At 36.2% G+C, this 19,293-nt stretch overlaps 1 protein-coding gene across 2 annotated transcripts in view; it reads right to left on the minus strand.

Moving 5' to 3' along the window:
- LOC107750288 (rapamycin-insensitive companion of mTOR-like) overlaps positions 1–19,293 on the minus strand; it is a 34,187-nt gene that overhangs the window by 6,997 nt on the left and 7,897 nt on the right. The window contains exons 9-34 of one of the 2 annotated variants that reach the window (XM_016565606.1): positions 18,877–18,944; positions 18,241–18,308; positions 18,064–18,146; positions 17,567–17,654; positions 17,318–17,408; positions 17,170–17,236; positions 16,365–16,445; positions 14,169–14,269; positions 13,912–14,077; positions 13,146–13,247; positions 12,193–12,239; positions 11,951–12,086; positions 11,669–11,868; positions 11,270–11,396; positions 10,466–10,630; positions 10,141–10,217; positions 9,701–9,779; positions 9,485–9,594; positions 8,482–8,569; positions 8,300–8,392; positions 8,085–8,191; positions 6,944–7,173; positions 4,813–5,818; positions 3,584–3,652; positions 985–1,162; positions 765–849 (exon numbers count right to left, since the gene is read on the minus strand). In XM_016565606.1, coding sequence (XP_016421092.1) covers positions 765–849; positions 985–1,162; positions 3,584–3,652; positions 4,813–5,818; positions 6,944–7,173; positions 8,085–8,191; positions 8,300–8,392; positions 8,482–8,569; positions 9,485–9,594; positions 9,701–9,779; positions 10,141–10,217; positions 10,466–10,630; positions 11,270–11,396; positions 11,669–11,868; positions 11,951–12,086; positions 12,193–12,239; positions 13,146–13,247; positions 13,912–14,077; positions 14,169–14,269; positions 16,365–16,445; positions 17,170–17,236; positions 17,318–17,408; positions 17,567–17,654; positions 18,064–18,146; positions 18,241–18,308; positions 18,877–18,944 — 3,712 coding nt within the window. The remainder of the gene's footprint in view (positions 1–764; positions 850–984; positions 1,163–3,583; positions 3,653–4,812; positions 5,819–6,943; positions 7,174–8,084; positions 8,192–8,299; positions 8,393–8,481; positions 8,570–9,484; positions 9,595–9,700; positions 9,780–10,140; positions 10,218–10,465; positions 10,631–11,269; positions 11,397–11,668; positions 11,869–11,950; positions 12,087–12,192; positions 12,240–13,145; positions 13,248–13,911; positions 14,078–14,168; positions 14,270–16,364; positions 16,446–17,169; positions 17,237–17,317; positions 17,409–17,566; positions 17,655–18,063; positions 18,147–18,240; positions 18,309–18,876; positions 18,945–19,293) is intronic. The other variant, XM_016565605.1, reaches the window with a different exon arrangement.

Raw genomic sequence — 19,293 nt, forward strand, 5'->3', positions numbered from 1 at the left:
CGGCCCTCCAGGACCGAGTTTGGGCACCCCTGCTATAGTATGAAGAAAATAGTAAGCTAGGATGATTTTGCAAATAAGCCGCTTCTGGTGGATTTTATCATTATAAACATGATAAGTCACGAACATGATGTATCCAATAAGAAGAACTAGACACTGTCCCAACTGGACTATCTAAAAGCGTGTGAATTAGGGTGCAGCCAAAGACGTTACTAAGCTGTTTTAGTTGTTTGAGTCAAGGTGGCATTGGATTCAGCACTACATCAACAAGGTTTGCGGTTTTCCTAAAGGACTGTTTCCACAAGCATCTGACCTTCTGAGTCTTTGAGGTGCATTAGTATCTTGTCACTCACTCGTCATAAACTGTGATTGAATGAGTGAAAGATGGTGAAAATATTTGGGGGAAAATAACAGTGGAACTGTAGTCACATGGGACAGGACGTTGCCTTGGGCTGCACGATTCTTGCTAAAAAGTGAAGCACGGGAATTGAGATCATGATCCTTTCACACAATTCTCATTTTTTCAACCAAAACGTTTATTGCACTCAAGTAATATACAAGTCTATACAGGACTTTCAGTTATAATAAAGTTCTGGACTTAAAAGTCCTCCTTATTTTAGACCTCTTAAAGTGAATAACTTAAAAGCTGTAAGCTGTTGAACATAAATAATTCAATGTTAAAGGGTACTACTACTACTACTACTGATAATAATAATAATAATAATAAAAATACAGAAAAATAAAGGTGATGCTACAAGCAGTCATACCATCAGATTCTCCAAAAAGAAATTTGGATGATTTTTCTCCAGCAGGGGGGCTTGCTCTCTTCTGGAAATATGATGTTTCTTTAATCTAAAAATAAAGTAAAATCTTATATGTAAACAAAAATGTACACTCAACACATTTAAAACACAGTCATTTTCCCTACCTACAAATTTTTTTTTTGTTTTCTACAAAAAAATAAGCTAAGAACAGAACAAACTGTACCTGAAACATGTGGTTGATGTCCAGGGGCAGTGCCAGGCCGATGTAGTCCTCACTGCAGCCGAAGGTGGCGCTAGAGACCATGGAGCGCAGGGAAGAGGAGCGCTGCAGGGTGGAGTGATTGATCGGACTCAGCAAGTCCTCCTTATCCAGAGACGCAAAACTCAGAGCTTTCAAAAACCTGTGAGGAGAGCAAACACAAGCACACGCACTGCAAAACATTAGCGTTAATCCTATAAACCTTTCACTTTTATTAGTATGGTCAACAAATGTTCAGAAAAACTGCTACTAATCAACACTTACGACTGAAACAACTAAAAACGTATAACTACTCCTGGACATCCACCTTTATGCAGAAATTAATTTGAATCCTGCCACAAAGCACCCAGCTGTAATTCTGAGTGAACACAAAGGCTGTATCCCAATGCACAAACTAAATAGTATGCAATAGTATGCAAATAGTATGCAATATAGTAGTGCTTACCAAACTATAGTACAGGGGTGCCCAAACTCGGTCCTGGAGGGCCGGTGTCCTACAGAGTTTAGCTCCAACTTGCCTCAACACACCTGCTGGGCAGTTTATAGTATGCCTAGTAAGAGCTTGATTAGCTGGTTCAGAGTGAAAGATGGTGAAAATATTTGGGGGAAAATAACAGTGGAACTGTAGTCACATGGGACAGGACGTTGCCTTGGGCTGCACGATTCTTGCTAAAAAGTGAAGCACGGGAATTGAGATCATGATCCTTTCACACAATTCTCATTTTTTCAACCAAAACGTTTATTGCACTCAAGTAATATACAAGTCTATACAGGACTTTCAGTTATAATAAAGTTCTGGACTTAAAAGTCCTCCTTATTTTAGACCTCTTAAAGTGAATAACTTAAAAGCTGTAAGCTGTTGAACATAAATAATTCAATGTTAAAGGGGTCATATGATACTTTTTTAAAGATCATTATTTTGTGTATTTGGTGTAACAGAATATGTTGACATGCTTTAATGTTCAAAAAACACATTATTTTTCAAATACTGTACATTATTGTAGGTATAAAAAAAACTAACATTATAATCGGCTGATACCGATCCCAATACAAGTGGTATGTAAGCTCTCTGTTGACTTTCACTGTTAACCTTTTTTTACAGATAAAATAATATCACAGATGTTGCCTTCATTGTATTATTTATAATAATGTTGTTTATTGTTGTATTAATTGAGAAATAAGCACAACAAATACTCATTTTACAATGAACATTCTAATAGGCCTTTAAAAACTGAGCTTTCACAAAACTATCTATATTAAGATACTTTGGCTTATTAAAAACCTGATGTTAAACTGAACAAAACTGTAACCCATTAGGTGAGGGCCATCAGTCATTGCAGTTAAGGTCTCTGCACACTGAGTCCGAATTTTTCGTCCGAAATTTTCGCACGTTGAAAAATAAATACGACCTCACGTTGTCAATCACGTTTACACACTGCCTCCGAAACTTTCGTCCGTCATAAAAATATTCGGACCAGGTTCGATTTTCTGCGTTTTCGTATTCGTCATCCTTTCCGATCAAAATGCTTGCTACGGATGCGAAAACGCAGAAAATCGAACCTGGTCCAAATATTTTTATGACGGAGGAAAGTTTCGGACTCAGTGTGCAAGGACCTTTACATTGTTAGGGACTGTCTTTATGAATGCGTCATCATTAAACCATCTATTCAACGAATACACTTAAAATGCAGATTCATTCTTGTATTAAACAAGATGTTGTTAACTTTGAGCGCCACTTTCCAAGCGTCAATCGAACAGCAATGCACGAAAATCACACATCACCATTCAATGCACTGAACAGCACTGACACAGGAAATCCCCTTACTACAACAAATATATCACTTTCATCTTCTGACAACTGATATTGTTTCACTAATATATGTGACCCTGGACCACAAAACCAGTCTTAAGGGTCAATTTTTTGAAATTGAGATTTATACATCATCTGAAAGCTGAATAAATAAGCTTTCCATTGATGTATGGTTTGTTAGGACAATATTTGGCCGAGATACAACTATTTGAAAATCTGGAATCTAAGGGTGCAAAAAAAAAAATCTAAATATTGAGAAAATCACCTTTAAAGTTGTCCAAATGAAGTTCTTAGCGATGCATATTACTAATCAAAAATTAAGTTTTGATATATTTACAGTAGGAAAATTTACAAAATATCTTTATGGAACATGATCTTTACTTAATGTCCTAATGTTTTTTGGCATAAAAGAAAAATCTATAATTTTGACCCATACAATGTATTTTTGGCTATTGCTACAAATATACCCCAGCGATTTAAGACTGGTTTTGTGCTCCAGGGTCACATAAGACAGGGCAGACGCAGGTAATCGCACACGCTCAGTTCCCAACACGTGAATGCAGCGTGATCTGAATGCAGGGAAATACGTGCAAGTGAATAACCGTCATTTAGAAATGAGATCGCATTTCTGTATGAATGGAGATCATGTTTTTTTTGATGAATCGTGCAGCCCTCCTCTACAGTGTTTCTATGAGGGGAACTCTACGGCGGGACCAAGCCGAGGAGATCCTACTCTTGAGCTGTTCTACCCACCATGGCACAAGAGTTCTGGACACTCTGCGGTGGGAGCCGAACAGCCCAGAATACCTTTTACCAGAACACCTGAGAACCAGCAAAAACACCCTGAACATCAATTGCACTTCGATATATAGGTGAACGTCCCCCCCAAAAAAAATGTATATCACCAACAAATAAAAATATTTATATATTTTAAATTAAATATTTAATTATATAAAAAATACAAAAAATATTAAATTATATTGTGATTTAATTATATTATAATTAATATATTTGTATTATTATATTAGAAGACATTTCCCCCCTAATTTCTACTACTATAAAGTGCCTTTTTTTTGTAATTCTTATTCATCTTAGTGCTACTTTTTAGATTCTCATTTATGTAGTTAAAGGGGTCATATGATGCGATTTCAATTTTTCCTTTCTCTTTGGAGTGTTACAAGCTCTTGGTGCATAAAGAAGATCTGTAAAGTTGCAAAGACTAAAGTCTCAAATCCAAAGAGATATTCTTTTAATACATTAATGTACAGTAATCACTTTAACAATAATTATCATAAATTTTATATAGTAATTAATCATAAAGGCTAAATAAAACATTACCACAATTTTTTTTGTAAATAGAAATGTAAAAAATACATTTAAATGATTTAACATGAAATAAAATATTTCATAAATATTAAATAAACACTAAAAATAAAATTAATAAATAATACAAAAATAATACTGATTACAATCAGCATGACATAATTCATATAACCCTATTTACTTCCATAATCTGACATACTAGTGAGTGAAACAAGAGATTCAATTAAATAGAGCACACACAAAAAAATAGTAAACACACTTCAAAAAAGTATTTTGTCAATCAGTATTTTGTCTTGTTTTCCACAAAAAATTAAACGAAAAAATAAAATACTTATCTAAAAAACAGCTCTCTAGCTTGCTTTCAAATCAAGTTTATTATGAATACTGTAGTATATTACAAATATTGTTTATTTACATTAAATAAAAATTATACATATTAATCTTAATGTAATTTTAGATTCTAAATTAGATTCTAAGTATCAATTCCAATTGAATTATCATAAAGGGAGTAAAAACAATCATGATCTATAAATAGTTAAAAAAAAATGTAGTACTATTCACCCATATGTATACACACATGTAAAATACTCCAAGATAAATATGTAACATATTTAGTAGTTAAATGAAAGATGAAAAAGTATAAAATGAATGCTGTGTACCTGCGTGGGGTGAGCCGTGAGTCGAGGCTGCGTGTTTTCATGGTGATGGTGTCTGTAAACAGCACGTCTTTAGCAGGAGACGCCAGCGCTTCGCTGTGTGAGAGAGACGGGTGGATCCGCTGCTGCTGCAGCCGTTTCAGCGTGGCGTATCCCAGCGCATCACGGGGGCTCGTGTAGATGTAGCTGTAGTCCACCAGGCTCTTGATCGCGGCCACCGAGGGCGACTTCAGCGATTGCGCCCTGCGCGGCAGCGTGTGTGCCGACCCCGGAGGAACCAGCGAGGTGGAATTGGACTTGGACAACAGGATGTGGTTGTGGTTGGACTGAGGACTGAGCGAGTGTTGCATTTTCACAGTTTTGGCGCTGACCACCGTGTTGAGGCTGGCGCAGTCTGTATCCATGGTGATGGAGGAGGCGGGCTCTCGGGAAGGGGAGGAGCTCATGGAGCTGATGCCACTGGTGGTCGTGTCCGTGTTGAAGCTATGACTGCGGCTCTTAAACGTGCCGCCGCCTGGCAGCACAGAGGCGCCGTCGCAGGTCAAACGCTCCCGCTGACCGTCGCCCGGGGTCACGGCCTTATGTTGACCTCTGCCTTCCAAATCCGAGCATCCCTCAGTGCCGTACGGCTCTGCTAGTGCTTTTATACCCACAAACGAAGTCTCAAGGCTGACCGTTGGGCTGCGAGGCATGCGACTGCCATTATAAAAGACCTCGCTCTGCCCCGATTGGCCTGGAGAATAGTTTGAGAGCTCCGTTATGGTCTGGTTGCGCCGCATGAGCCGGAGCTCCTCGGGAGATTTTCCCGCGTTTGTCGTGCCTTTAGTGTCACTGGGGCTCCGTCCCTTCTTACTGGGCAGAGACAGGGAGTTCAGAAAGCGGTTTCGGAGATGTGAAGGGGTCAGGATGGTGAAGGGGCTTCTGTCCTTTGAGGTTTTTGTGTGTATACTGAGAGAAGAGTCCTCGTACATGTCCAAACCCTCGCGATCGTCATCCACGAAATACAAACCTAAGAGCGACAAGTACAGTATCACAACGGATGTAAAACACAAAACAACAGATTGCAATGACTATTTATGCATACATTTGCTTGTGTGCATGTTTTTAACTAAACTATTAAAAATAGTCTTAACTGAAATAAAGCTGAAATAAAATAAAACAAATAATAGATGAAAAACTTAAAATGAAAATTAGAAATTTTGCCTTGGCAACTAAAAAAAAAAAAAAAAAGTTTAAGGTGAAGTGCTAAAATTAGTAAGTATTAAATAAGTATTAAAATAAATAAATAAACTTGTTAATAAAAAAGCATAACAAAATTACTAAAACTAAAATTAAAAGGAACACTGAAAATATTAAAAAGCTAATTCAAAATATTAATAAATAATACTAAAATAATACTGATTACAATCAGCATGACATAATTCATAACCCAATTTACTTCCATAATCTGACATACTAGTGAGCGAAACAAGAGATTCAATTAAATCGAGCACAAAAACAAAATAGTAAACACACTGCAAAAAATTATTTTGTCAATCAGTATTTTGTCTTGTTTTCCACAAAAAATTTAATGAAAAAATAAAATACTTATCTAAAAAACAGCTCTCTAGCTTGCTTTCAAATCAAGTTTATTATGAATACTGTAGTATATTAGTATAGGAAATTATGATCCGCACTCACGAGAACAATCTTCTTTTTTCTTTTATTTTACATTTGTAGTATATTACAAATAGGCCTATCGTTGGCTCTAGGATTAATTGCTTTTGTTCCACTTTTGTAAGTTGCTTTGAATAAAGGCATCTGTTAAATGTATAATGTAAATGTAAACATCCTTTAAACAAGGTCAATTTACTTTAAACAAGAAATAAAAACAAAAAAAAGAAATGAAATAAAAATATAAAAATAAAATGTAACATGTTTTCAGAGAATTAATCTTGAAAGAGTAATATTTTTTATCTTCCTCCATTGGCATAATTAGTGAATTTAGAGATGTGGTGCAAAATGATCAAGTATAACTGATGATAGAACCTCTCTAAACAATTATGCAACTACTAAATCTATCTCGTTTAAGGATATTTAGATATTTTACTTGCAAACAAGGGGGTTGACATGTTAAGCATGTGCATTGACTCACTGGGCTGACTTTCGCTCTCGCTGTTGTGGCGTGAGCTGGTGGACTCCGAGTTGAGGCTGAGTGTGCTGGGCACTGATGACAGTTCGCTGGGTAGCGGAGCATCCACTTCATCAGGGACGACAGGCCACTGCTGCCTGCGGCTGTGCCGAACGGAGTCCCATCCCAAAGCCTTCAGCACATCACTGCCCTGCCGTGTGCGGCTGATCACACCCAGCACATACACACACGTACTGCACAGAGAGCACTGCTTGTTACTTACTGGATATATGATGTAAGTTTATTGCTATTTGGACTACTATTATTTAAGTTAGCGGTCCACACACAGTCAAACTTGGAACACTCTGGCAAATCAAAAAGATACTGAGAGTGTCAAAGCAAAAGGAAGAGGAAGGTTTAAAAGTGCTCAACTTTGTAAAATATAAAAAATGTTGCTATTTGACTTACAAAGCCATTTGAAATTAGACAATGTTTCAGGAATTTCTGGTTAAACACTACAGTGCAAGAGTTTGGGGTCAGTATGATTTTTAAAAATGTTTTTGAAAGGTCTCTTATGCTCACCAAGGCTGCATTTATTTGAGTGAAAATACAGTAAAAACAGTGAAATATTACAATTTAAAAGAACCGTTTACGATTTGAATACATTTTAAATTGTAATTTATTCCTGTGATGCAAAGCTGAATTTTCAGCATCATTACGCCAGTCTTCAGTGTCACATGATCCTTCAGAAATCATCATAATATGCTAAAAATATTTTTGTGGAAACTGATTTTTTTTTCAGGATTCTGTGCTGAACAGAACATTCAAAAGAACAGCATTTATTTGAAATAGAATTATAAATGTCTTTACTGTTACTTTTGATCAATTTAATGGATCCACGCTGAACAAAAGTATCAATTTCTTAACAAAAAAAAAATCTTACTGATCTCAAACTGCATGTAAACACTGTTTTTTACATCAAGCTAGCAGACACATTTTAGCAAGTCGTGACCTTGAAAGATTGGGTCTTACAGAATGAATATATATTGGATTACACTATGTTATGTATCTGCCTCTTGCTAGCATGTGTATTATTCCCACATATTCTGTTCATGTGCATTAAGTTGTAAATAACCAAATACATTCCTAAATTAGGCAGTCTTACCCACGTATGGACAGAACCTCACAGTGCTGAGCCAGAACAATAATATCTGAAATCACGTTCTCCTCCTGTAGGAGGTTCAGACCCCAGTTTGAGCTGCCAATGTTGCCCTGAAATATTAAAAAAGACAAATATTAAAGCCAAAAACTTGCTTACAATGAAACCAGAGACATTCAAGGAGATCCTAGTACAAACAGTATGCAAAAACAATCACTGACCAGTGCCCATAGTGCCGCCTTCAGCTGTTTAATGCCTTCCCATTTATCCAACACTGGAGATCGGACTGTGTAGCTGAGATCCGGGATAACACCCTAACAAACGCACAAAGATTAACACACAAGTGCACAAAAACAAACAATGCTACACTGCCATAGCAAGCAGCGTACGTGTAATTGGGTACCTGAGCTTCCAGCAGCAGGCAGCCGGTTTTATCATGGACCAACTGCCCATATAAATGCACAGGGAGAAACACATTTGGCCTCTGTAACCTATAAGATAAATGCTTTGATTTAAAAAAGTATACATTGTTAATATATATTCATAAGTGTTATTTTAGCTATTATTTATCTATAGCTTTTATTGTTTAGAGTTTTCATTTAAATTTTGAGTCAGGGGTAGCTTTTATAATTTATTATATTTTTATTTTATGTCAATTATCGAAAACAATTGCAATAGTTTTAGTTTTAGTTAACAATAACATCCTTAAAGGGGTCATATGATGCGATTTCAATTTTTCCTTTCTCTTTGAAGTGTTACAAGCTCTTGGTGCATAAAGAAGATCTGTAAAGTTGCAAAGACTAAAGTCTCAAATCCAAAGAGATATTCTTTATAAAAGTTAAGAGTCCGCCACGCCTACCTAACGTCGAATCGGCCGGCCGCCGCTCACACTCAAGGCCGCCATGTGTGACGCTGTGTGTTTCGTTGTGAAAGCGAAACTACTTTGTTTGGTCTTCCAAAAGAGAAAATAATGTTTTTTGAACCTTAAACCGCATAAACACATTTCATTACACCAAATACACAAAATAATGTTCTTTTTAGCAACATCATATGACCCCCTTTAATTCATGCCTAGGGTCAAGGACTTGTTCAAATCATTAACGTTGAAGGGATAGTTCAACCAAAAATGAAAATTTTTATTTTTCTATTCCTCACTGAGTCTCTTTCTGAAGAATGTTGGTAACCAAACAGTTGATGGTAGCAACCATCAATTGTTCTTCAGAATATCTTCTTCAGAATATCAGAAACGCATACAGGTTTGGAACAACTTGAGGATGAGTAAATGATGACAATTTTCATTTTGGGTGAACTATCCCTTTAAGTATGCGCAATAGTATTAGTAATTTGCTAATATATTAATAACTGACTTCTTTATTCACAAGCCCTTTATCAAGGAGTGCTAAGACCTTTGGTTGCTGCGGCGGACGTAGTTGTCTCCATCGACAGGTTTGCGATATGTTGTGAGAGCTTCATTCAACTGCTCCTCAATCATGTCCACATACTTCAGATTATACTCCTGCAAAAACACACACGGCTCAATACATCTGCATTCAAGAGAAACAAACACAGACACAGGCGTCAAACCACAGGCTGAGAGAGAGTCACTGCTTTGAAGCTTTCACCTTCTGCCATTTATCGAGCTGTTTGTTGACGTAGCCTCTTTCATTGAGGTAAGAGAAGCCCTTTGGGATGGACAGGAACCTACAGAGGAGAGCAGAGAGACATTTAGCACATTACATTTATTCTTTTAGCAGATGACTTACAAACGAGGAGTACAACAAATTATGAGCTTATTTAAATATTTAATTTTATACCATTAACAGATTCAGATATTGTCTTTATGTATGACTGCTCAATAACTTCATAAAAAATGTAAATAAATTAATTCCATTACACACATTTCAGATTTGTATTATTTAAAATTATTATTTTTTTTTATCATCAACAAACCCTCTGCAGTTCCCTCATGAACCCCAGTTTGAGAAACTAGCTAAAAGGTTTCTTTTTAAGCGATACATTTATGTAGTAAACACACTTAAACTGAAAAGCAAGACTGTTTTACCTCAACAGCAGCAGAAGGCCTTTCTCTCCCAGGTGAGACAGAGCTGGTTTCATGTGGATCAGAGCGTGCAGGCTGGCCTGGAGTGATCACAATATAGCAGAATTAAAGAGCACTAGACTTGCTGTAAGAAACACATTTAACTGAAACAAATCAATCAGCATCGTGGGCAATATTTGATCAAATTACCAAAGTATTACATTATTTAATGCTTAACATATCATTACCAAAATATTTAGACATTCATCATATATATTCATATCTGAAACTACATGAACTAATGATCTGCATGTCATCCTCAACTTGCTGCAGCGGTGATGCTGATTACCTTCTCTTCACAGGCTTCGTCCAGGATGTCCAGTGCCTCCATGGAAACAGTTTTGTTGTGGTCATGCAGCTGTGTGACTAGCAACTCCATCCCCCAGTTACGGAAGAACTCAACGTTAGCGCGCAGCAGCACACGCAGGTGTTTAGTGGCGTACATACGGCAGTTCTGTTACAATACAAACAGGGAGAAATGCTACGAAGTTCATTTGATATCAATCGATATTCAACTATACAGTCAGAAGCACTTGAGAAGGTTTTACAAGAATCTTATAGGAAGGATATCAACCGTTATCTGCCATATATCGACTCTTAAATGTCAAACAAATCTGGTTTATTTTATTATGTTTTTCAAATGAAGACTTAAAACCAGTGTTATTTTAGTTTCACTGAGATACTATTATAGTTTATAGCAATATTTTGAATAATTTTTTATTTGTATATTTCCCATTTTCATTTGATTTTAGTTAAAAAGTTTTAGTCATTTTGTTAAGCATTTTCTCATTTTTATTAGTTTTTTTTTTTTATATATATACCGTATTGACCCGAATATAAGACAATGTTTTTTTCTTGGAAATACATCTGAAAAGTTTTTATTTAGTTTTATTTAAGTTTTAGTTATTTTACAGTAGTTAATCAAGTTAAACTAAATACAAATGAGAAAAGATGTCTTGGTAACTAGCTGAATATTTTTTAAATGTATTTTATTTTATTTCAAGCAACGAAAATGTTTATGGCTTTAGATTCGGTAAACTATAACAACCCTGCTCAAATCACACTCTCAGAAATGTCATTAATGTGATCTTACGTCAGTGGCCGCCGTAAGGATCTTGGACAGGATGACTCGCGCGAGTCCGTCTCTGCTGTAGTCCAGAGTGGAGACCGTTAGTTTCAGCAGGTGATCCTGGTTTTTCATCGAGCACAAGCTCAACAGACTGCACAAAACAAATCAAAACCAAACACAGTTAACACAAAGTAAAGTTAAAAATGAAAATATAAATACCTTTCCTAAATTTCCAATGTTAATAACTGTGGAAATCTATTTGTGGCACATGTTCAAGTTTTGCTGGAACACTACATTTTTGTTTTTTTTCCTGAACATGGTACTGTGGTACATTTATTATGAATGTTGTTATCAGTACTTTTTCATATGCCAGAATAATAAAGTTTACTGGGAAACTAAACATTAAATTGTGCGTTCTCTCACCACTGAAATACACCACATTTCTCCAGCATTTTGACTCCGGCCGGCTGTGCAGACAGAGTACCCAGAAACAGGAAGTAGTGCTGACTGAGGGTGCTGAGGAGGCCGTTGCTATGGAGACTGCGTTCAGATTTAAGCCCAGAAGAGGATGTGAGCCACTGGACGATATCCTTCACGAGCTCCTCTATATATATCTGACCGTCCTACAAAAACAGAAGAACATTAACGGCTGCTGTGCTTCTTTTGGAGTAATTTAGCAAAGGCTCAAAGGTCTTCATTTCTCACCTCTTCTGAATCCAAGAGGAACTGGCTGAACTGGCAGCCCGCTACCGTCAGTTGTCTGGCTTTGGCGTGATCCAGCTCCAGAGCCGAGTACAGCTTACTGCTGGGCTTATAGAAATACAGCAACCTCCTTACAAACCTACATACAAACAAACACAGAGGTTAGAGATGTAGTCTGTGGTTAGTGCTTCTCAAGAAACTGCAGCACATGATGTTCATGATAGGTCAGCACATGCTGGTCTTACTTGTGCATCTGCTCGTCCTTGTTGTTTCTGAGGTTCACATTTGGCCACTAGAAAGGAAAAACAACACAATAAGATTTTCTTAATGCTTCTTAAAGAAGTCTCTTATGCTCACCAAGGCTGCATTTATTTGATCACAATTCAGTAAAAACTGTAATATTGTGAAATATTATTACAACTTAAAATAGTTGTTTTCTATTTGAATGTATTTTAAAATGTAATTTATTCCTGTGATGTCAAAGCTGAATTTTCAGCATCATTACTCCAGTCTTCAGTGTCACATGATCCTTCAGAAATCATTCCAATATGCTGATTTGCTGCTCAAAAAACATTAATTTCAATGTTGAAAACAGTTGGGCTTTGCTGAATAGAAGTATGAATTACTTTATAAAACAAACCTACAAAAAAACTAATTTTAATAAAATGTTTTTGCTTATAATTGCCTTAAAACTGCCTTGCCTTTTCGCTTAAAATGGCATTACCTTTCTTTCTTTAAATAAATGCCACTTGGTTTGATATTTTATTTAATGCACTGACATTCAGACTTTTAAAAGTGTCAGGGGTGACTGTATTGCTCTGTTTGTAACAGCACATTACCATACTACATGCAATTTCTGAAATATGCAGTATGAAAGTCTCACTTCTTCACTCACCATTTGATTTACAGTAACTGCTACAAAGATGAGACATTTTTACATGAAATTACATTAAAAATGCAAAAGATGTTATTTCAGGAATTAAAGAACGTAATTTCCTGAAGCAAACACGCAATGTAGTAACTTCAAGTCACAACAATTTAGCATTCTTCTCTACGAAATTATAATTTGTTCATCATTACGGTTTTACATACTATTTTTCAAAAATAGTAGGCAGTAGACAGTATACTTTACAGTATGTAGTAAGCATTACGATACCATTCTATCAGGAAGAGTGAGTTGGGCCTGTTTCTCTTTTACCTTCAGTATAGTGATGATCAGAACCCAGTTCCAGTCCAGGTTTTGTTTGTGATTGAGGATCTGACTGTCCCTCAAGTTCATCATCAGCGCCTCTTCAGTGTCCTACAGCACACAAACAACTCAGAAACTTCTGTTGTACCTTATTATATGAAATTAATAAATATATACAGTGCATGAATTTCACCAAAAACATGTCCAGGTCATAAACACACCACAAAAAAAATCAATAAAATAAAATAAATATATATATATATATTTTTTTTTCATAAATAAATGAAGCCTATTGATAGAATCATTAAATAAACAAATACATTTAAATAAAATATTTTTTACATTGCGATAGAATTATCATGACAAGTAAGCACATTTTGAGCCACAAACTGTCAATATTATAATGCATCTGTATGTTTTAAATGTTTAATTCCAATTAGTCAAAGGTGATTCATCTTAATGTACTTAAATGTTAATGCAATTAATTTAACAGAATGTTACATGTAATAAATCAATTTAATTAAATACAAATAATATTATTTTTTAAATCTGTAAAAATTCAAGCTAGTACAACAAATGTCTTTTTTTTCCCACATTACAGTAATGAGAGTCTGATTTGAAATTTGGCTGAGTGTCTTTAAAATCATGTGACAACTCAAAAAATCTTAATGGTCCTAAATTAGGCAACATTTTCTTAAAACAAAATCTAATTTCTTCTTTCTTTCTTTTGATTTTGGGGTGAAATGATCTGGATATAGTGACATAGTGCGTGTACCTTCATAATATAGATGTCCTTCTGTGGACGCTGGTGCTGCTCTCTCTTGTGAGTGGAGTTGGACGTCCTGCGCAGGATGTGATCCAGGTAAAGACTGTAAGGTTTGGGGCCATGACGTTTCTTTTCGTGGAAACGCTTCAGGTGGTTCACAGCTGCACTGGCATGTCTGGAAAACACAAGATTCAAAAGAAAAAAAAATGAATCGCCACATGCTTACGGATTCTTGTTTGTGTGTGCATTTGCATCGTTGCACTCACAGCCGTTTCTCCTGAGAGATGTCAAAGGAAGCAGCCATGTTGATTAGCGTGGGCAGACAGTGCAGATGATGACTGTGAGAGTGAGGAAGAATCGTATTGGCCTGGAAGAGAGAAGAACTATTATGAAGACACAGGTGAACAAATGTGACATTTTAGGTCCGAAAATAAAGGCTAAAAGGAAAAATTATACCACATGTGTGTCTAAAATGTACTCGTCAAGTGACAAACGCAAGAGAGAACTAACTTCGGCAAGTAAACAAATATACATTTTTACAATTGCAACATAATATATGGTTTAAATCAAAATGTAAAACAAAATGTAATCCAAATGGTTTACTAAATAACAGATCAGTGACTATGGTGCATCTTCCAACAACTTTTACATTTTGTTTTTCATTTTAATTTATGGTCAAAAGTTAATATAAGAAAGAAGTTTTAGGATCATTAAAGATTTTCTGCATTGTTATTTTTTCATAAAGTGTTATTTTAGTATTATTTAAATAAAATAGCATTTATTACTAATTTTGAATTAGCTTTTCTATTTTTCTATTTTCAGTTTTTATTAATTTTGTTTTTATTTCTAGTTAGCTTTAATGTATTTTTATTTCAGTTTTAGTTTTAGTCATTTTAGTTATTCAGCTTAAACTTATTTTCTTTTTAGTTGCCAAGGCAACATTTTTAATTTTCATTTAAGTTTTAGTAACATTATAATTTATATTTAAAGGGGTCATATGATGTTGCTAAAAAGAACATTATTTTGGTGTATTTGGTGTAATGAAATGTGTTTATGCGGTTTAAGGTTAAAAAAACACATTATTTTCCACATACTGTACATTATTGTTTCTCCTCTATGCCCCGCTTTTCTGAAACGCGTTGATTTTTACAAAGCTCATCGGTCTGAAAAGCGAGGTTTACGCTGATTGGCCAGCTATCCAGTGCATTGTGATTGGCCGAATACCTCAAGCGTGTGAAGGAAATGTTACGCCCCTTACCATACTGTGATGCCCTGTCCGGCCGGAGCGACGAGACAAAAACATTAAAACCCATTATAAACGTGGCATTTGTTGCATCCAGTGGGGACATAATTACGGATTATAATGACATATACTGTCTTTTTACGCATTGCATCGCGCCGCGTAAACATAAAACCATGTCTGCATTTGTGATCGGAAAAATGACAAACAACAAGCGCTACTCTACACTGCTCAAAACCCTGTTTGAATCATCAGTGGCAAATTCTTTAAATATAAAAAACAAAACACACAGTGTCACACACGGCGGGCTAGAGTGAGCGGCGGCCGGCTTGAGTAAGTGGCGGCGGGAGGAGCGGCCGGCGGGCTTGCAGCAACCACATGTGACGACCCCGGGCTGGACTCCGCTTCATCCATGGTGAAAGCCGATCCAGCGATCCACAGCACGAAGTTGATGTATTTCCTCAGCGACCAGCACGGATCAGCTCTAGGCATGACGAAGCGGATATCGTCCTCTTTTGGAAGGCCAAACAAAGTAGTTTCACTTTCACAACGAAACACAGCGCCTTCACGACATGGCGGCAACAACAATACTACAGCGAGAATAAAAGTTACGCCTCCTTTGCGTGAACATTTGGGCGGCGTTATGCAAATCTTCCCACATCGTGACGTAGACATGTGGGGGCGTGTTAGAACGAGCCGTTTTAGGTAGGCGTGGCTGACTCTTAACTTTTATAAAGAATATCTCTTTGGATTTGAGACTTTAGTCTTTGCAACTTTACAGATCTTCTTTATGCACCAAGAGCTTGTAACACTCCAAAGAGAAAGGAAAAATTGAAATCGCATCATATGACCCCTTTAAATATACATTTTTAAGATTTATGTTTTATTCAGCTTTGTCAGTTACCAAATTTTGTTTAGTAGTTTTCATTTTCGTTTTAGTTAACAATAACAACACTGCTACCATAAAGAAAATAAATCAACGTTGTTCACTAACACCACCAAAATGAGAAGAATTGTTACAATGTTGCATAAATAAAAGTTTTATGAGCAATTTAGAGCTTTTATGAAAATAAAACTACATTTGTGAACAATTTATAAAAACACAATAAGCTGCCTAATAATAAATATTACATAACACAAGTTCATGGCCCCATAATAAATATTTATGGAGTGTAAAAAGGTCATTTTGGGCCCCGTTTACAGGTCTGAAGTAATGCAGTACCATGTGCAGAAGTTCTCCGAGCAGTATTGTGGCTCCCACTGATATCCGTCCATCACTGCTGGTCACCACCTCCACCAGACCCTGAGCAAACAAAAACATTATCATTCGAAACATCACAGATCCATTCCAATTAAGTTAAAGGTGACATATCATGAAAATCTGACTTTTCCAGGTTTTAAGTGCTATAATCAGGTCCCCAGTGCATCTACCAACCAAGGTATTTCTCAGCTGTTTACCTTCACAGACATAACTGACTGTTTTTGTAACTCATGTGTGTTTTTTAACGTAAACTTGTGTGTGAATGAGAACTTAGTTTAGTACTCACATGCTGTGACAGCCACTTTCTGTTGTGTGCTTCGGATGTGTGCACTCAGAAAATAGTATATCAGAAGTTTAAACTCATATGGTTTAAAACGCATGATTTCAGCGCGATAAACATGATAATGAGAACCAAAACAGATGTTTTTTTAGCAGGTACAAGCTGTAATGGAGCAGCTCTATTCTAGAAAAGGGGGCGGGGAGCAGAAGCTCATTTGCATTTAAAGAGACAGGCCCGAAAAAAAGCTGTTTCTGCTTCCACTCAAAATAGGCATTTTCAAAATGATATAATAAATGATTTGTGGAGTATTTTGAGCTGAAACTTCACAGACACATTCTGGGGACACCAGAGACTTATATTACATATTGTAAAAAGGGGCATAATATGTCTCCTTTAAGGACTATTACATATTGCAAAAAGGGGCATAATATGTCTCCTTTAATAAAGTTAATCAAGCATCCATCAGGTGATCCTGTGATTATATACCTCCAGTAGTCCACTGTTGATAAAGGCAGACAGCAGTAGTGCCAGGTAGTTGTCCATGAGGTCTGGTCTGGTGAAGGACAAAACAAGAACATGAATACAAGATTTAACCCAGAATATTCCAGTATTACAGTCAGGCTCTGTGTCTCACCTGGATCGTGCTCTGTGAGGCAATATGACTTTGGCTTCTGCAGCTACAAACCCATCAGAGAGTCTCCAGCTGTCCTGAAACTTGCTGGGGTCTGAACGGCACAAACATTAGCATGAAGCGCACGTCCCAGACAGAAAGAGCAACATGCAAATCAAACATCGGCACAGAGTTCACAGATCCTCCTCCACAGCAGTCAGTGAGGCGTTTCTGATCAGATGAAAAGCGTTTATGAATCAAGGTGCTTCTTACCCACGCTGTGCAGCGCTTCCTCAAAATCTCCTGTCACTATAGGAACAGGCAATCTGAAGATCTCGTACATGACTTCTAATAAGGCTTTCTACAGACACAAAAATAAATTGACAGATTGACAGTGAATCATCTCTTTAGAACTGTCCATTTCAGTAAATCGGTCAAAAACTATGTTTAAACACTCCAAATCATCACTGAAATGGCATTTAATGCACTTAATGTTTTATGTTTAATTTAATGCACTATAATGTTTTAGCTCAAATATATGTAGGTAAATATTGTATTTTATCAAAAAATACAGTAACAACAGAATATTGTTTTCTATTTGAATATATTTAAAATGTAATTTATTCCTGCGATCAAAGCTGAATTTTTAGCATCATTACTCCAGTCGTCAGTATCACATGATCCTTCAGATATCATTCTAATATGCTGCTCAAGAAACATTTAAACATGTCACATGTTAGTCTAAATAAATAAAAGCATTTAAAACTCACCCTGACTTCCATGTTTGGTATACAGAGCAGGCCTATCAAAGACTGGACCCCTGAGTTTCCTGATTTACACAGGTTTATAATACCTGCAGGAGAACAGCAAAGGAGAGGGATGAAGAGCAGAAGTGAAGAACGTTTCCCTTTTCTACTCTTTAGATGAAGATGCAGTAGATTTCATACCTGACCATGAGCGGAAGGCTGCGACAATAGCCATTTTACTGGATAAAAAACGAGCTTCTCTGTCTTCCCTATGGGACACAATGATTCATAAAACAGTCAGAAACACACACGCTTTGTGTGCCATTGAGAAGATGATCAGCTACACCTGATTGAGTTTACAAGTCATTTTTAGGAGGGGGTGATCCTTTTTCCAACTGATTTGATTCTGTTTTTTTTCTGACATGTTGGTGTTATATCTTTCACTTGGATGTTATACTGAGTAAATACAGCTGGATAAAACAAAAACTCTATCCGTTTTTATTTTAAAAAGTCAAAATACAAAAAAAATTGTTTTTCAATATTACTTTAAATAAATATTTTGACTTAAATATTATTTTGATATAAATAAATAAACACCAACAAATAAATGGAATGAAAGTAAAAATACTTTGAAAAATACAAACTTATCAAAAATGTTGTCTAATAAATTAATAAATAAAACTCTCAATTTAATCAATCAATCATTTAAAATGCAATCAAATTAAAATATAATAATTAATTATTTTTAATTCTTATTTTTAATGTAACATCTTTAATTATATTTTACATATTTGTTAAGATACAGATATATAATCAAAATATAAACACACAACTCACTTGATTTGTGCCTCTGCTGTGTCAGGGTTATGTCTGTAGTGAAAGTCTGTGTAAGGTGCGAGAATTTGCTGGAAAGAAAAAAAAAAACAAGAACATATACTCCTGTCAGACAACTTAGATTTTTTTTTTTTTATTTCACTTAGATCCTTAATGAGTTTATATGGGGAACAGAGAAGAGGAAGTCAATGGTGAATGATGCAAGCCAGATTAAACCTGCTCCCCAATGAACATGTGGACTGCACACAGTGCCGCTGCATGTACACATACCTCCAGTTCAACATCGGCGCGTATGTACTGGCGTGTGTGCGGGTGATTGAGCAGGTGCAGTATGGTGGTGATCAGGGCCTCGTTGATGCGGCTCAGCTGGCAGTCGATGACGTTCTTTAGGATGGTGTTCAAACCCCCCCGCTGGGCCAC

This window comes from Sinocyclocheilus rhinocerous, unplaced genomic scaffold (genome assembly GCF_001515625.1).
Source record: "Sinocyclocheilus rhinocerous isolate Xijiao unplaced genomic scaffold, SAMN03320098_v1.1 scaffold181, whole genome shotgun sequence".
Classification (NCBI taxonomy): domain Eukaryota; kingdom Metazoa; phylum Chordata; class Actinopteri; order Cypriniformes; family Cyprinidae; genus Sinocyclocheilus; species Sinocyclocheilus rhinocerous.